At 43.5% G+C, this 13,674-nt stretch overlaps 1 protein-coding gene across 5 annotated transcripts; it reads left to right on the top strand.

The window, feature by feature from the left end:
• Positions 1-818: 818 nt before the first annotated feature.
• On the top strand, positions 819-13,578 carry pi4kb (phosphatidylinositol 4-kinase, catalytic, beta). 5 transcript variants are annotated; one of them, XM_037783546.1, is made up of 13 exons: positions 819-982; positions 3,304-3,988; positions 5,152-5,517; positions 7,439-7,483; positions 8,161-8,388; positions 8,541-8,768; positions 9,031-9,140; positions 9,766-9,870; positions 10,063-10,186; positions 10,390-10,655; positions 10,776-10,908; positions 12,597-12,717; positions 12,822-13,578. In XM_037783546.1, the coding sequence occupies exons 2-13, from the start codon at positions 3,332-3,334 to the stop codon at positions 13,001-13,003; spliced, it is 2,565 nt and encodes an 854-aa protein (XP_037639474.1). In that variant the 5' UTR covers positions 819-982; positions 3,304-3,331; the 3' UTR covers positions 13,004-13,578. The 5 variants fall into 5 exon arrangements, with proteins under 5 accessions (XP_037639474.1, XP_037639478.1, XP_037639475.1 ...); XM_037783547.1 differs by having other exon boundaries at positions 833-982; positions 3,307-3,988; XM_037783548.1 differs by lacking the exon at positions 819-982 and adding an exon at positions 1,179-1,455 and having other exon boundaries at positions 3,307-3,988.
• The last annotated feature ends 96 nt before the right edge of the window (positions 13,579-13,674 follow it).

Raw genomic sequence — 13,674 nt, 5'->3', positions numbered from 1 at the left:
AGGTTGAAGATGTGCTGCAGTGCCTTCAGGAGTGGAGGACACACCTTGTCCGGGCCGGCTGCTTTCCTGCGGCGAAGCCTACGCAGCTCACCCCTGACCCGGTCTGCAGTAATGTTGTCCAACACAAACTACACGGAAGCACCAAAACCTCTTGGTTGTATTTAGTGAAGCCTGTCTGTTAAACAGTGTTGGCAGCGGTCGTAGTACGCGGGGGAGACCGTAGCTTTGGTCTCCAGGACTGGAGTCTCTGCTGTACTCTGCTCTTCTGCCTGCTTGCCTTCACTCACACACTGCGCTCGTTCTCGCTCCACCTCACCTTCATGCGCGCACACTACACACTGCAGGAGAGTTAGTTTAGCTCTGAGAATATCTAGTGAATGTACAGTGGACGTTTGTGCAGAAAAAAGGTGAAATATAGAGTGATATTGTGGTTTTAGCTGACGTGTGTCGCTTCACTGTTTTGAGCGATGCTCGTTCAAGTGCGAGCCCCACGCTGACTTTCGTTGACTTAACGGCCACAGGTGTTGCTATTAACAAGCATTTCTGATTCTTACAAACAGTCCCTTTAAAAAAAGAAATAAACTATCCTTACATTACAGCACCTCTGACTATATACTGAACTGGTACTTTGGTACTTTAAGTATATTTTGATGGTAATACTTTTGTACTTTTACCTTTTACTTGTAACAGATTATTTCTGCATTGAGGTATTAGTACTTTTACTGTAGTAAAAGATGTGAGTACTTCTTCCAGCTGTGGTTAGCCTGACTACCCTCCAGACCACCAGGTGGAGCTACTGCGCCAGAAGCCGACATGAGAACCATCATCATCAGCAGAAGAAGAGCAGCAGCAGCCGGCAGCCAGCAGCCAGCAGCGCCCCCAGCTGGATGTTAGCTGCTGCTGACATGACGGTCAGAGAGGATCAATGGAGGAGACTAACTGGGAATAAAACATCATTTCAAACCCACTAAAGTGTCACCAGGTAAGACGGACTCACCTGTAAACACCGAGGAGAGCTCACCTGTGGTTGTACCGGAGCCAACCTTAGCTTAGCATGCAGCTTTAAAACAAGCTGAGCGGAGTTGTTAGCAACAGTTGGCCTGATAGCTGCCGGCTAATGCTAACGGGCTAACACCGTGGAGTGGACGGCACGGCCTATGGAGAGGAGGCTGGGTGATAGGTCTTGTTTTGATGGGTAATGCGCATGCGCAGTGTGACTGAAGCTGCGGTCCTGCATTGCGATTGGCTCAATTTCAGCGAGGGCAGACCAGACTCTACTGCGCATGCGTAATACCACCGCAGCTATGACGCGTGTTTAAGCCTCCTTCAATAGGCCTTGGTGGACGGAGGTTTGGGTTAGCTTGTAGCGTTAGCTAGTTAGCTTCTGTGTAGTCCGTCTAATCTCTAAGCTAACCGGCTACAGGACGATGCTAACGGCTAGTTAGCTGGTTAACGGTACCTGCGTCTCTACTCACCTAAGTCAACTGAGTTCCTCTACAGTGAGCCCAAGTAACAGTATGAGAGGCTAAGCTAATGCTAACAGCTGGTTAGCTGTAAATAAAGAGCTCATGAGCTTTACTGTCTGTGTGAGTTAGCTCTGTGCTAGGCTAGGCTAACATCAGCTGACTCCTGGTCCGTCGGCTAACAAAGCGCATCTCTAAACTATAAGTGTTTACATTAAAGAAGTGCTCACATCTTTTACTACAGTAACAGTAAGGGCAGTAATACTACAGTGAAGAAATACTCTGGTACAAGTAAAAGTCCTGCATTCAAACTGAATTACTGTAGTAAAAAGTACAAAAGTAAGTTCCAACATTAAAAGTAGGCCTGCTTATTATTCAGAATAATAAATATTATATTATTGATGCGTTAATGTGTTCATACCTTGCAGCAGCTGGTAAAGGTGGAGCTACTTATAATTATTTTTGGCATATTTTATGAAAGAATTTTCATGTGTGTGTGTCTGATAATTTATTAATATTTTTATATTTAACTTATATTTTTCTGCTATTTTATTAATATTTTTGTGATATTTTATTTGTTCATCACTTTGTTGTTGCAGCTGGTAAAAGTGGAGCTACTTGTAATGACTATATACTGCTGGTAGTTTAATCTATAATAATACATCAGCATTTATTAGTTGATTAGATTTAGTTTTAATAATCTGAATCCGTAAAGTATGTAAAGCTGTCAGATAATTGTAGTGGAGTAGAAGTAGAAAGTAGTAGTAGAATAAGACTAGTAGTAAAAAATGGAAATACTCAAGTAAAGTAACAAGTACCTCAAAATTACCCGCCACAGCCAACATTTACTCTGTATTTGGTAGGTGCTAATTTCATTCCCTGGATGTATACTGTATATAACATATATCTTATCTGTGTTTATGTCACCTGACAACAAACTGAAGTAAAGGAATGTTTAGAAACAGTTTCTTCATTATATAGTTTGTCCACCAGAGAGACAAGTTTATTTTCACTGTAAAATGTCAAATCAGCACATTTCTCTGCCTCAATTGTTAAAAAACACAAAACTAATATAAGGAAACTTTATCAAAATAATTATTTATGTTATGGGTTGTGTAAAGAATTAATAACAGCCGATATATAATTTACTGATTCTTTAAACCCTCAAATATCAACATTGTTTTTGGCCTCAATAATCCTGTATCGGTCGGGCTTTAATTAAAATCATTTATTCTAATAATAATAATATGTATTGGTATAGCATCATTTCTGCAACTGTTTAACCGTTTCAGTAACTGTTTAATGCTGAATGATGTGAGACAGTCAAAGTGTTGCAGTGTTAAAACACATCCAGGAACAATAAACTGGAAACTGTTTCTGTCTGTTTTTAACATAAAAACATTCTGGTGTTGTTTCACTGGTTTATATGTTTGTGAGACGTCTGAGAAACTGAGAAGGACTTTAGTCACATTCAGGTCAGTTATTGACACACTGATTGATTGATTCAACAGTGAAAATGGTGATTAGTTAACCTCTGTGAACTAGTGAATGTTGTCGGATCTGAACATCAAACAGTCTACTCAGTCTGGATGGTTTTACTCTCCTTTTCCTCCTCTTCCTCCTCTGTGTAATCTGCTCAGTGGGATTACAGCCTGTCTGACTGGACTGTGTTCAACACACACACACACAGGATGACGGTACGCCATTAGTCTGGAGCCCCTGACAAATGAAGTTGATGACTCCTGATATGTAGCCTACAGAAAGAAATGTTCAGGTGTTACTGAGCAGAGAGGCTTTTGACCTACAATGACCTTTGACCTTTCCTCTGTCTCTGTTTCAGCGGAGGAGGGCGGAGCATCCCAGCGGTCATGATGGAGGACACAGAGCCGGATCTTTCCCCCGCCCCCTCTGATCAGAACAGCCCCTGCGCCTCCATCCCCTCCTCCCCCTCCCTCTCCCTCCCCTCCACCCCCTCGTCCTCCGGCGGCGCCCCCCAGGCCGTCACGCCCCCTCTGGGTGTGATCAGTGAGGTCGTGGGCGAGCTCAGCCTGGTGATCGATGCTGAGGTGGCCGACCGGGCGTGTCAGGAGGTGCTGCAGAAGGTGAAGCTGAATCAGGTGGACGGTGACGTCACCGACCTGCATAACGGGACGGGGCCAGACCCGGAGCCCCCCGCATCCCCTGCCGCCGCTCTGAGCGTCGCTGTGAAACCGTTGAAGATCCGCGAGGAGGTGGCGGACGACCCTGAGGGCCCAGCACCCGGCTCGGTAAAGAGCGCCCGACGGCGGCAGAGACACAATCCCTCCAAACAGTCGTGGCTGCTGCGCCTGTTCGAGTCCAAGCTGTTCGACGTTTCCATGGCGATCTCCTACCTGCACAACTCGAAGGAGCCCGGCGTCCAGGCGTACATCGGGAATCGGCTCTTCAGCTTCCCCCACGAGGAGGTGGACTTCTACCTGCCGCAGCTGCTCAACATGTACATCCACATGGACGAGGACGTTGGGGACGCCATCAAGCCATATGTGGTGGGTGTGGCCTGAGCAGGGGGCGGGGCTTCACAGCATGTGATCAGCATCCAGCTTTGAATCTGCTTGTTCAGTCAGACTGCTCTATTATGTTGAGTGTTAAAGGTCATTCTGTAGCGAGTAGTGACAAAAAGTTTCTCATTCAATTCAAAACACTTTGTCCCCGAGGCACAGTAGTACAGTAACACAATATAGGAACATTTTGTTTTAAAGTTTTAATTTGCTTTTTTATTTATTTCTTTGTATTAATTCCTTCATTTATTTACTCTTCTGTTTAATTTTCTCTTTTATTTATTTATTTTTTATTATGTTTTAAATGTATTTGTTTATTTTTGCATTTTATATTTATTTTTTAAATGTATGTATTTATTTATTTATTTATGTTGAATGGCAATTGCATAATGAGGCACATTTTTTAAAAATATATTTCTGCCTCATTATGCAAATGAGGGGGTTATCATTCAACGTAAACAAATAAATACATACATTTAAAAAATAAATATAAATTGCATAAATACATTTAAAAAATAATAAAAATAAATGCATAAATAAATAAAGGAGGAAATTAAACATAAGAGTAAATAAAAAAATAAGGGAATTAATACAAAGATAAATAAATAAAGAAGCAAATTAAAACAGAAATATCAATTTATGGCACATTTTATCAATTAATAAATAGCTACATTTATTTTAATATTATTTTTGCTACATTTAATGACATATTTATTTATTCATTTATTTTATTTATTTTGCCAGGTTCAGTCCTCCATAGTTAGATTGCTCCTGAACCGCCTCGTTAATACAGGTGCTGCCTATCTTTGTGTATGTGCAGCAGGTTGGAGAGCAAACTTTGAAATGTTGTTTTTGAAAGGCTAAACGCCAACAAATATGGATTGAATCAGAATATTTAATTACATAAAAACATGTTAAGAGTTTTTTTAAATGATTACATCTATATTTTTTTAATAAATTTTGACTGTTGGACTTTACAACGCTCTGGAGTTATTGGAACTAAATATTCAGTGTAGGTTTCAGTTTGTCCATGAATAAACACTGCAGCTCCTCAAAACCAAAATAAAGATTAAGTTGAGTGAGTTGAGTTAAGTTAAGTGCTCTCCTATTCTACTGTAATGTGACCTTTGACCCCTGCGTGTTGTGTTCAGGTGTACCGCTGCAGACAGAGCATCTCCTTCAGCCTGCAGTGTGCCTGGCTGCTGGGAGCCTACTCCTCTGACATGCACATCTCCACCCAGCGTCACTCTCGAGGGACCAAATTGAGGAAAATCATCCTGTCTGACGAACTCAAACCCGCGGGGCCTCGAGCTCGCAGAGACCCTCTGACTCTGACGCCGTTCTGTCCCTTGGCGTCCCCCGCCGCCGGCCCCGGGACCCTTGGAGGAGAGCACGGCCTGTCGCCTTCCAAACGCACACATCAGCGCTCCAAGTCCGACGCTACAGTCAGCATCAGTCTGAGCAGCAACCTGAAGAGGACGGCCAGCAACCCGAAGGTGGAGAGCAGCCAGGACGAGGTAACGACCAGTTCAACCCACTGGTTTTTTACTGGTTAATCTGGTAGCAGCCTATAGACATGAGACGACAGAGACAAGGTAACGACCAGTTCAACCCACTGGTTCTTTACTGGTTAATCTGGTAGCAGCCTATAGACATGAGACGACAGAGACAAGGTAACGACCAGTTCAACCCACTGGTTCTTTACTGGTTAATCTGGTAGCAGCCTATAGACATGAGACGACAGAGACAAGGTAACGACCAGTTCAACCCACTGGTTCTTTACTGGTTAATCTGGTAGCAGCCTATAGACATGAGACGACAGAGACGAGGTAACGACCAGTTCAACCCACTGGTTCTTTACTGGTTAATCTGGTAGCAGCCTATAGACATGAGACGACAGAGACGAGGTTACGACCAGTTCAACCCACTGGTTCTTTACTGGTTAATCTGGTAGCAGTTTATAGACATGAGACGACAGAGACGAGGTAACGACCAGTTCAACCCACTGGTTCTTTACTGGTTAATCTGGTAGCAGTTTATAGACATGAGACGACAGAGACGAGGTAACGACCAGTTCAACCCACTGGTTCTTTAATGGTTCATGTGTAAATCTGGTAGCAGCCTGTAGACATGAGTCTCAACTGAGTTCAAACCAGAGTTCATTAAATAGGTTTAATTTAGTCGACAAAAAAACATTTTCTTCACCATGACGACACTAAATATAAAGTAGCCTTGTTTTTCATCTTTGTTATTTAAATGTTTTTAGTAAAAAACTACAAGTCTTGAGGAGTTTGATATACAAACATTGGGGTTCGAACAATAGATAGATAGATAGATAGATAGACTTTATTGTCATTGTCATTGAAAACAACGAAAAACAGTTTAGCAGCTCTTTGCAGTGAAAAACAAACATTAAAAACATTCAGTCACAAGTAGAACAATAAATAAGTGGATCATCATAAAGTGCAAATTATGGTTCAGCAGCTAGTGTCCTCAGCCTTTGGGGGGGGGTTCTACACACTTGACAGCCTGTGGGTAAAAGCTGTTTCGTAGTCTGTTTGTGTGTTTTAATTGTCCTGTATCTCCTTCCGGAGGGAAGGGGAGCAAACAGTACATGTCCAGGGTGGGTGGGGTCTTTGGAAATACAGCTGGCTTTCTTACGGAGCAGGCCAGTGTATAGGTCACTAAGGGGGGGTAATGTGGTCCCAATCACTTTTTCTTCAATATGACCAAACATGTTATCACCATGTGATAATGTGATAATAACGGGTGCATAAATAAATTAATACATAATTAAATATATACATTTAAAAATAAATTAAAAATAAATGCAAAAATATTTGTTTTAATTTATTTAATAATATTTTTAATAATATTTATTTCTGCACAGTTTTCCCTTTGCATTTCACCCCTTATTTATTTGTGTATTCTTTTCTTTACATATTTCTGCCTCATTATGCAAATGAGGGGGCTGTCATTCAACGTGAATAAATAAACAGACATATATATTTAAAAATAAATATAGTAAAAAAGTAAATAAAAATAAATGCAAAAAAAAAAAAATGCATAATAAAAGAGAAAATTAAGCAGAAGAGTAAACAAATAAGGGAATTAATACAAAGATAAATAAAGTGTTAAGTGTCAGAAGTGGTTTGAACTCCTGAAGTCCATAAAAGTACAAGTCTTGAGGATTCTGATTAGGGCTGGACGATATGACCGAACATGTTATCATCATATGTTTTTTTTAAGGCTGTCAAAGTAAATGAGATAATAACGCGTTAACGCAAATTACAGTACTTGTACAGTAGGAGTAGAAAGTACACAACAACATTTCTAAAATGGTACAGTGTATGTCCGGCTTAAATCAGAGTTTTTAATGAAACAAAAAAAATAAGTGAATCCTCGTCCTCTAAACCCTCTGACCTCTGACATCCTCAGGACAGCAGCTCCAGCTCAGACAGTCTGGAGTTTAAGACTGGTCCCGTAAGTTCACCAGCGTCATGTTCTCCCTCCATGGTGCATTATGGGAAATGAAGTCTGTGATGGAGGCTGTGGGTTCTGGCTCTGGTTCTTGTTCAGTCCACAGACGTTCAGCTCAGGTGTGAATAAATGAACACCTGGAGGAGCTGCTCGTCTGTGGACTCCCTTCAGTGATTCTTCATGTTTCTGTTGGATCCAATCAGCTGTGTGATGTTGTGGTGAACCAATCAGGACGTCAGGTTTCCTCTCACTGATTCACTCTGTGTTTGTTTGTCAGGTTTGTGTGTCACTACGTACATTATTAATATTAATGTGTTCAGTAGAAACCAACAGATGCATCAGCAGATCTCTCAGTATCAAATATTCGGGTTTTTGACCGCATTCCAAAAAAGACAATATTCCTACTAAGGTGTTTTCATGGCTATCTCTCTCTCTCCCTCTCTCTCTCTCTCTCTGCCTCTCTCTCTCTCCCTCCTTCCCTCCCTCACTCTCTCTCTCTCTCACTCCCTCCTTCCCTCCCTCTCTCTCTCTCTCTCTCTCTCCCTCCCTCCCTCCCTCTCTCTCTCTCTCTCTCTTTTCCTCCCTCCCTCCCTCCCTCTCTCTCTCTCTCTGTCTCTCTCTCTCCCTCTCCCTCTCTCCCTCTCTCTGCCTGTCTCTCTCCCTCCCTCTCTCTCTCTCAGCCGGTGCGTCTGGCTCCTCAGAGGGAGTTCATAAAGTCTCTGATGGGTATCGGTAAGCGTCTGGCCACGCTGCCCACCAAAGAGCAGAAGACTCAGCGGCTGATCTCAGAGCTGTCGCTGCTCAACCACAAGCTGCCGGCTCGAGTCTGGCTGCCCACCGCCGCCTTCGACCACCACGTGGTCCGAGTGCCGCACACACAGGCCGTCGTCTTAAACTCCAAAGACAAGGTTAGAGACGCTATGTATATATATATATGTATACTGTATGTGTGTGTGTGTGTGTAATATTCCTATCAGCTTCTGTTATGAATCCAAACACTGACATGACATCACACACTCAGCCGGTAACGTGACCTGTGTTGACCTCTGTGACCCCTCAGGCTCCGTACCTGATCTATGTGGAGGTTCTGGAGTGTGAGAACTTTGAGACGTCAAGCGTCCCTATCCGGATCCCGGAGAACCGGATCAGGAGCACTCGTTCCGTGGAGAACCTGCCGGACTGCGGCATGACAGCGGATCAGAGAGCCGGCAGCTTCTCCACGGTGCCCAACTACGACAACGATGACGAGGCGTGGTCGGTGGACGACATCGGAGAGCTGCAAGTGGAGGTGAGGGGCGGGAAAACTGATAGAGACCTGGAGAACTAGAACCTGATGGGAACACTTTAACATTAATGATTAAATGTCCTGGTAGACGAATTTATAGAGAGAACAAAAGGGGGCCGAGGACGGAGCCTTGAGGAACACCACAACTAATAACCACTAATAACAGTGAGAGACTGGCAGACCCCACATGACCATCAGCTTCATGTCTGTCTGTCAGTCTGTCTAACTGGCTGTCTGACTGACTGTCTGTCTTTCCTCCCTGCAGCTCCCAGAGATCCACACCAACAGCTGTGATAACATCAGTCAGTTCTCAGTGGACAGTATCACAAGTCTGGAGAGCAAAGAGCCAGTGTTCATCGCTGCTGGAGACATCAGGTCTATATATTCACAGTACTCACAGTACATACAGTAGATAAAGTACACACATTCTTTGATATTTAATATTAATCCACAAATCACTACAGTCAGAAATATACACTACAGTCAGAAATATACACTTCAGTCAGAAATATAAACTACAGTCAGAAATATAAACTAGAGTTTGAAACATAGTCTGAAATATACACTACAGTAAGAAATATACAGTCAGAAATATACACTACAGTCAGAAATATAAACTACAGTCAGAAATATACACTACAGTCAGAAATATAAACTGCAGTTAGAAATAAACATTCAGAAATATAAACTACAATCCGTAATGTACAGTTAGTAGTCAGAAATATACACAGTACCTACTGAACACACACTTTCATTAATATTAAATTTAAATACAAATCACAGTACAGTCTACCGGATTCAGATATTTACAGATATTTACAGAGTTTTTTTAAGGTGGTCTCGGTTCTGTTAGCTTACAGTCATTCACATGAGGTGAACATAACCTCTGTCAGGTTGTTTCTCAATTTCTTTCTGTAGATACTTTAAGTTAATGAATATCCACCTCATCTGCAGCAGATAATGAATATGTATTTAATGCCGTCCTCTCTGTATGTTTTAGGCGGCGCCTGTCGGAGCAGTTGGCTCAGGCCCCGACCACGTTTAAACGAGACCCTGAGGACCCGTCAGCTGTGGCCCTGAAGGAGCCCTGGGAGGAAAAGGTCCGGTAAGTGAAGCTCAGGGTGGTGAAAGTCGTCCTTTTCCTATAAATTCCCAGGAATATGTGACTCTTTTCACAGGAAAACCTTTGACCTATTTCTGACTATAGTTTATATTTCTGACTGTACTACTACTATACTAGTACTACTACTCCTGTACTGTACTAATATAGTGTTGATTCATGTGCGTTTCCCTGCAGGAGGATCAGAGAAGGATCTCCTTACGGTCACCTCCCTCACTGGAGGCTTCTGTCTGTTATTGTGAAATGTGGAGACGACCTGAGACAGGAGCTGCTCGCTTCCCAGGTGCTGCAGCAGCTCAAGGTAATGCTGTGACATCACCAACAGCACATGATCAAAACACCCATATGAAACACAGTAAACTCCTCCTCCTCCTCTTCCCCATCTTCCTTCAAACCTCCCTTCCTCTAAATCTGGCAATTATTGTTCAGGGAGACCAACAATATTACTGCCATTAAAGAAATATAGTATAAGTAATAAAACTGTTTGTTCACTCCCTGGTGCAGTCTATCTGGGAGCAGGAGCGCAACCCCCTCTGGATAAAGCCCTATAAGATCCTGGTGTTGTCGTCGGACAGCGGGATGATTGAGCCCGTGATGAACGCCGTATCCCTCCACCAGGTGAAGAAACAGAGCCAGCTGTCTCTGCTGGACTACTTCCTGCAGGAACACGGCGCTCCAACCACCGAGGCCTTCCTGTCCGCTCAGAGGAACTTCGTCCAGAGCTGCGCCGGATACAGCCTCATCTGTTACCTGCTGCAGGTCAAAGACAGGTGAGGTGATGACATCACATGTCCTCCTGCCACCTCCTATTCACTCAGAGCCTCACAGCTGGTTCTCAGAGCTACACTGGATCATTAAGTCTTTTAACCTCCCTGACTCTGTACTCTCAGGCACAATGGAAACATCCTATTGGACGCTGAAGGTCACATCATCCACATCGACTTCGGCTTCATCCTGTCCAGCTCCCCCAAAAACCTCGGCTTCGAAACGTCCGCCTTCAAACTCACCACAGAGTTTGTAGATGTGAGTTCATCTTCAGCAGGTTTTCATCAGTCGTAAGATCAGATAATGATCACTGAGGAGGTTTTAAGGTTCCTTTAGGGGGTTCTAGTGGTCACCGAGGAGGTTCTAAGGCTCCTTCAGGGGGTCCTCGTGAGGACGTTGTAGTGGTCCTTCAGGAGGTTGTGGTCGTCCTTAAGGAGGTTGTAGTCGTTCTTTAGGAGGTTGTGGTCGTCCTTTAGGAGGTTGTAGATGTACTTTAGGAGGTTGTGGTCGTCCTTTAGGAGGTTGTAGTCGTCCTTTAGGAGGTTGTATTGTCCTCTATGAGGTTGTGGTCGTCCTCTAGGAGGTTGTGGTCATCCTTTAGGAGGTTGTGGTCGTCCTTAAGGAGGTTGTAGTCGTCCTCTAGGAGGTTGTGGTTGTCCTTTAGGAGGTTGTAGTTGTCCTCTAGGAGGTTGTAGTCGTCCTCTAGGAGGTTGTAGTCGTCTTCTAGGAGGTTGTAGTCGTCGTTTAGGAGGTTGTGGTTGTCCTTTAGGAGGTTGTGGTCGTCGTTTAGAAGGTTGTAGTCTTCCTCTAGGAGGTTGTAGTAGTCTTCTAGGAGGTTGTAGTCGTCGTTTAGGAGGTTGTGGTTGTCCTTTAGGAGGTTGTAGTCGTCCTCTAGGAGGTTGTAGTTGTCCTTTAGGAGGTTGTGTTCGTCGTTTAGAAGGTTGTGGTCGTCGTTTAGAAGGTTGTAGTCGTCCTCTAGGAGGTTGTAGTCGTCGTTTAGGAGATTGTGGTTGTCCTTTAGGAGGTTGTAGTCGTCCTCTAGGAGGTTGTAGTCGTCCTCTAGGAGGTTGTAGTCGTCGTTTAGGAGGTTGTGGTTGTCCTTTAGGAGGTTGTGGTCATCCTTTAGGAGGTTGTAGTCGTCCTCTAGGAGGTTGTAGTCGTCTTCTAGGAGGTTGTAGTCGTCGTTTAGGAGGTTCTGGTTGTCCTTTAGGAGGTTGTGGTCGTCGTTTAGAAGGTTGTAGTCGTCGTTTAGGAGGTTGTGGTTGTCCTTTAGGAGGTTGTAATCGTCCTCTAGGAGGTTTTAGTCGTCTTCTAGGAGGTTGTAGTCGTCGTTTAGGAGGTTGTGGTTGTCCTTTAGGAGGTTGTGGTCATCCTTTAGGAGGTTGTAGTCGTCCTCTAGGAGGTTGTAGTCGTCGTTTAGGAGGTTCTGGTTGTCCTTTAGGAGGTTGTGGTCGTCGTTTAGAAGGTTGTAGTCGTCAAAGGAATAACTTAATATTAACCAGCATAATTATTTTTTAAATTAATTACACAAAAAAAACATTGAAGAGGTTTTGGTTCACTTCACAGTAGGGGTGTAAGAAAATATCGAAAATATTGAGTATCGCAATATTATGTTTTGTGATACTCATTTTTAATTAATAGTTTTCATGCAAATATTAACTCAGTCAATACTTCATTTCATTTGCAAGGAGATGTGTCCTCTCAAAGTAGCGCTATGATGTTGGATGTTACAGGGACTGTGATAAATGCAAATGCAGATCCCACTGTTCTGATAGCATAAAAAAACTACTTTTTTTTACTCTGATTTTTATCCATATGGTTGTGTTCTTTATACTATGTCAGTTTTCCTAAAATCAGATTAAAAAAATCAAAATATATCGCCTTTCTTACAGTATCGCAATATAATGAATGGTAACCCCTGTATCGTGGTACTCTGTGTGTGTCAGGTGATGGGCGGTTCAGACGGCGACATGTTTAACTACTACAAGATGTTGATGCTGCAGGGTCTGATAGGAGCCAGGAAACACATGGACAGGGTGCTGCAGGTAGTGGAGATCATGCAGCAAGGTAACACACACACACACACACACCTGTCAGGTGTTTCCATGTTATTTACATGTCGTTTACATGTTAACATGTTGTTTACCTGTCCCGTCCCCGTCTCCCCAAAGGCACCCAGCTTCCCTGCTTCCACGGCTCCAGCACCCTGAGGGGTCTGAAGGAACGTTTCCACATGAGTCTGACGGAGGAGCAGCTGCAGCTGCTGGTGGACCAGCTGGTGGACGGATCCATGAGGTCGCTGACTACCAAGCTGTACGACGGCTTCCAGTACCTCACCAACGGGATCATGTGACCCCCCCCTCTGTGTGTGTGTGTGTCTGTGTGTGTGCGTGTGTGTGCGTGCGTGGGTGTGTGTGGGTGTGTGTGTGAGCTGCCATGAACAAATGCACAGACTGTCTTCAGACTGATGATCCTCCTGTTTTATATCTGGACCGCAGAGACGATGAGCCTCCCTCTGTTAGTCCTCCTCCTCCTCCTCCTTTTCTTCTTTTATTCTCTTATTCCAGCTTCTTTTTCTTCTTCTTCGCTCTTGAATCTTTTTGTCTTTTCTTTGGAAGAATTCTGTTTCTTGTTTGTCTTGTTTGGTTTCTTCTTCTCTCCTATTTTCCATATTTGGGCAGACGCCCCTGATTGGCTGCTCAGCCGGACTCTTAGCCAATCAGAGAGCAGCCCGGTTTTTAGTTTGAACTGTGAACGCTCAGCAGGTGGACAGTTTTTACAGGTAGAAAGAGCCTGTTACCGTGGGAACTGAAGCTGATGGAGGATAGGTGGACCATGGCGGTGTTTTAACTAACTGTAGATCACTGATCCCAGACCAGTTTGTCCTCTGACCCATTAAAACAAACCAGTTTCATGACTGATCATCAACCAATCTCTGTTTTATTGTTTTACTTTCAGCCTGACTCGATTCTTAGTTTGGATTTTTGGAATTTAAAGTTTTTTTAAAGTTTTTGAAGATTATAT

This window comes from Sebastes umbrosus, chromosome 11, assembly GCF_015220745.1.
Source record: "Sebastes umbrosus isolate fSebUmb1 chromosome 11, fSebUmb1.pri, whole genome shotgun sequence".
NCBI classification, from domain to species: domain Eukaryota; kingdom Metazoa; phylum Chordata; class Actinopteri; order Perciformes; family Sebastidae; genus Sebastes; species Sebastes umbrosus.
This window is presented reverse-complemented; position numbering and strand designations above follow the sequence as displayed.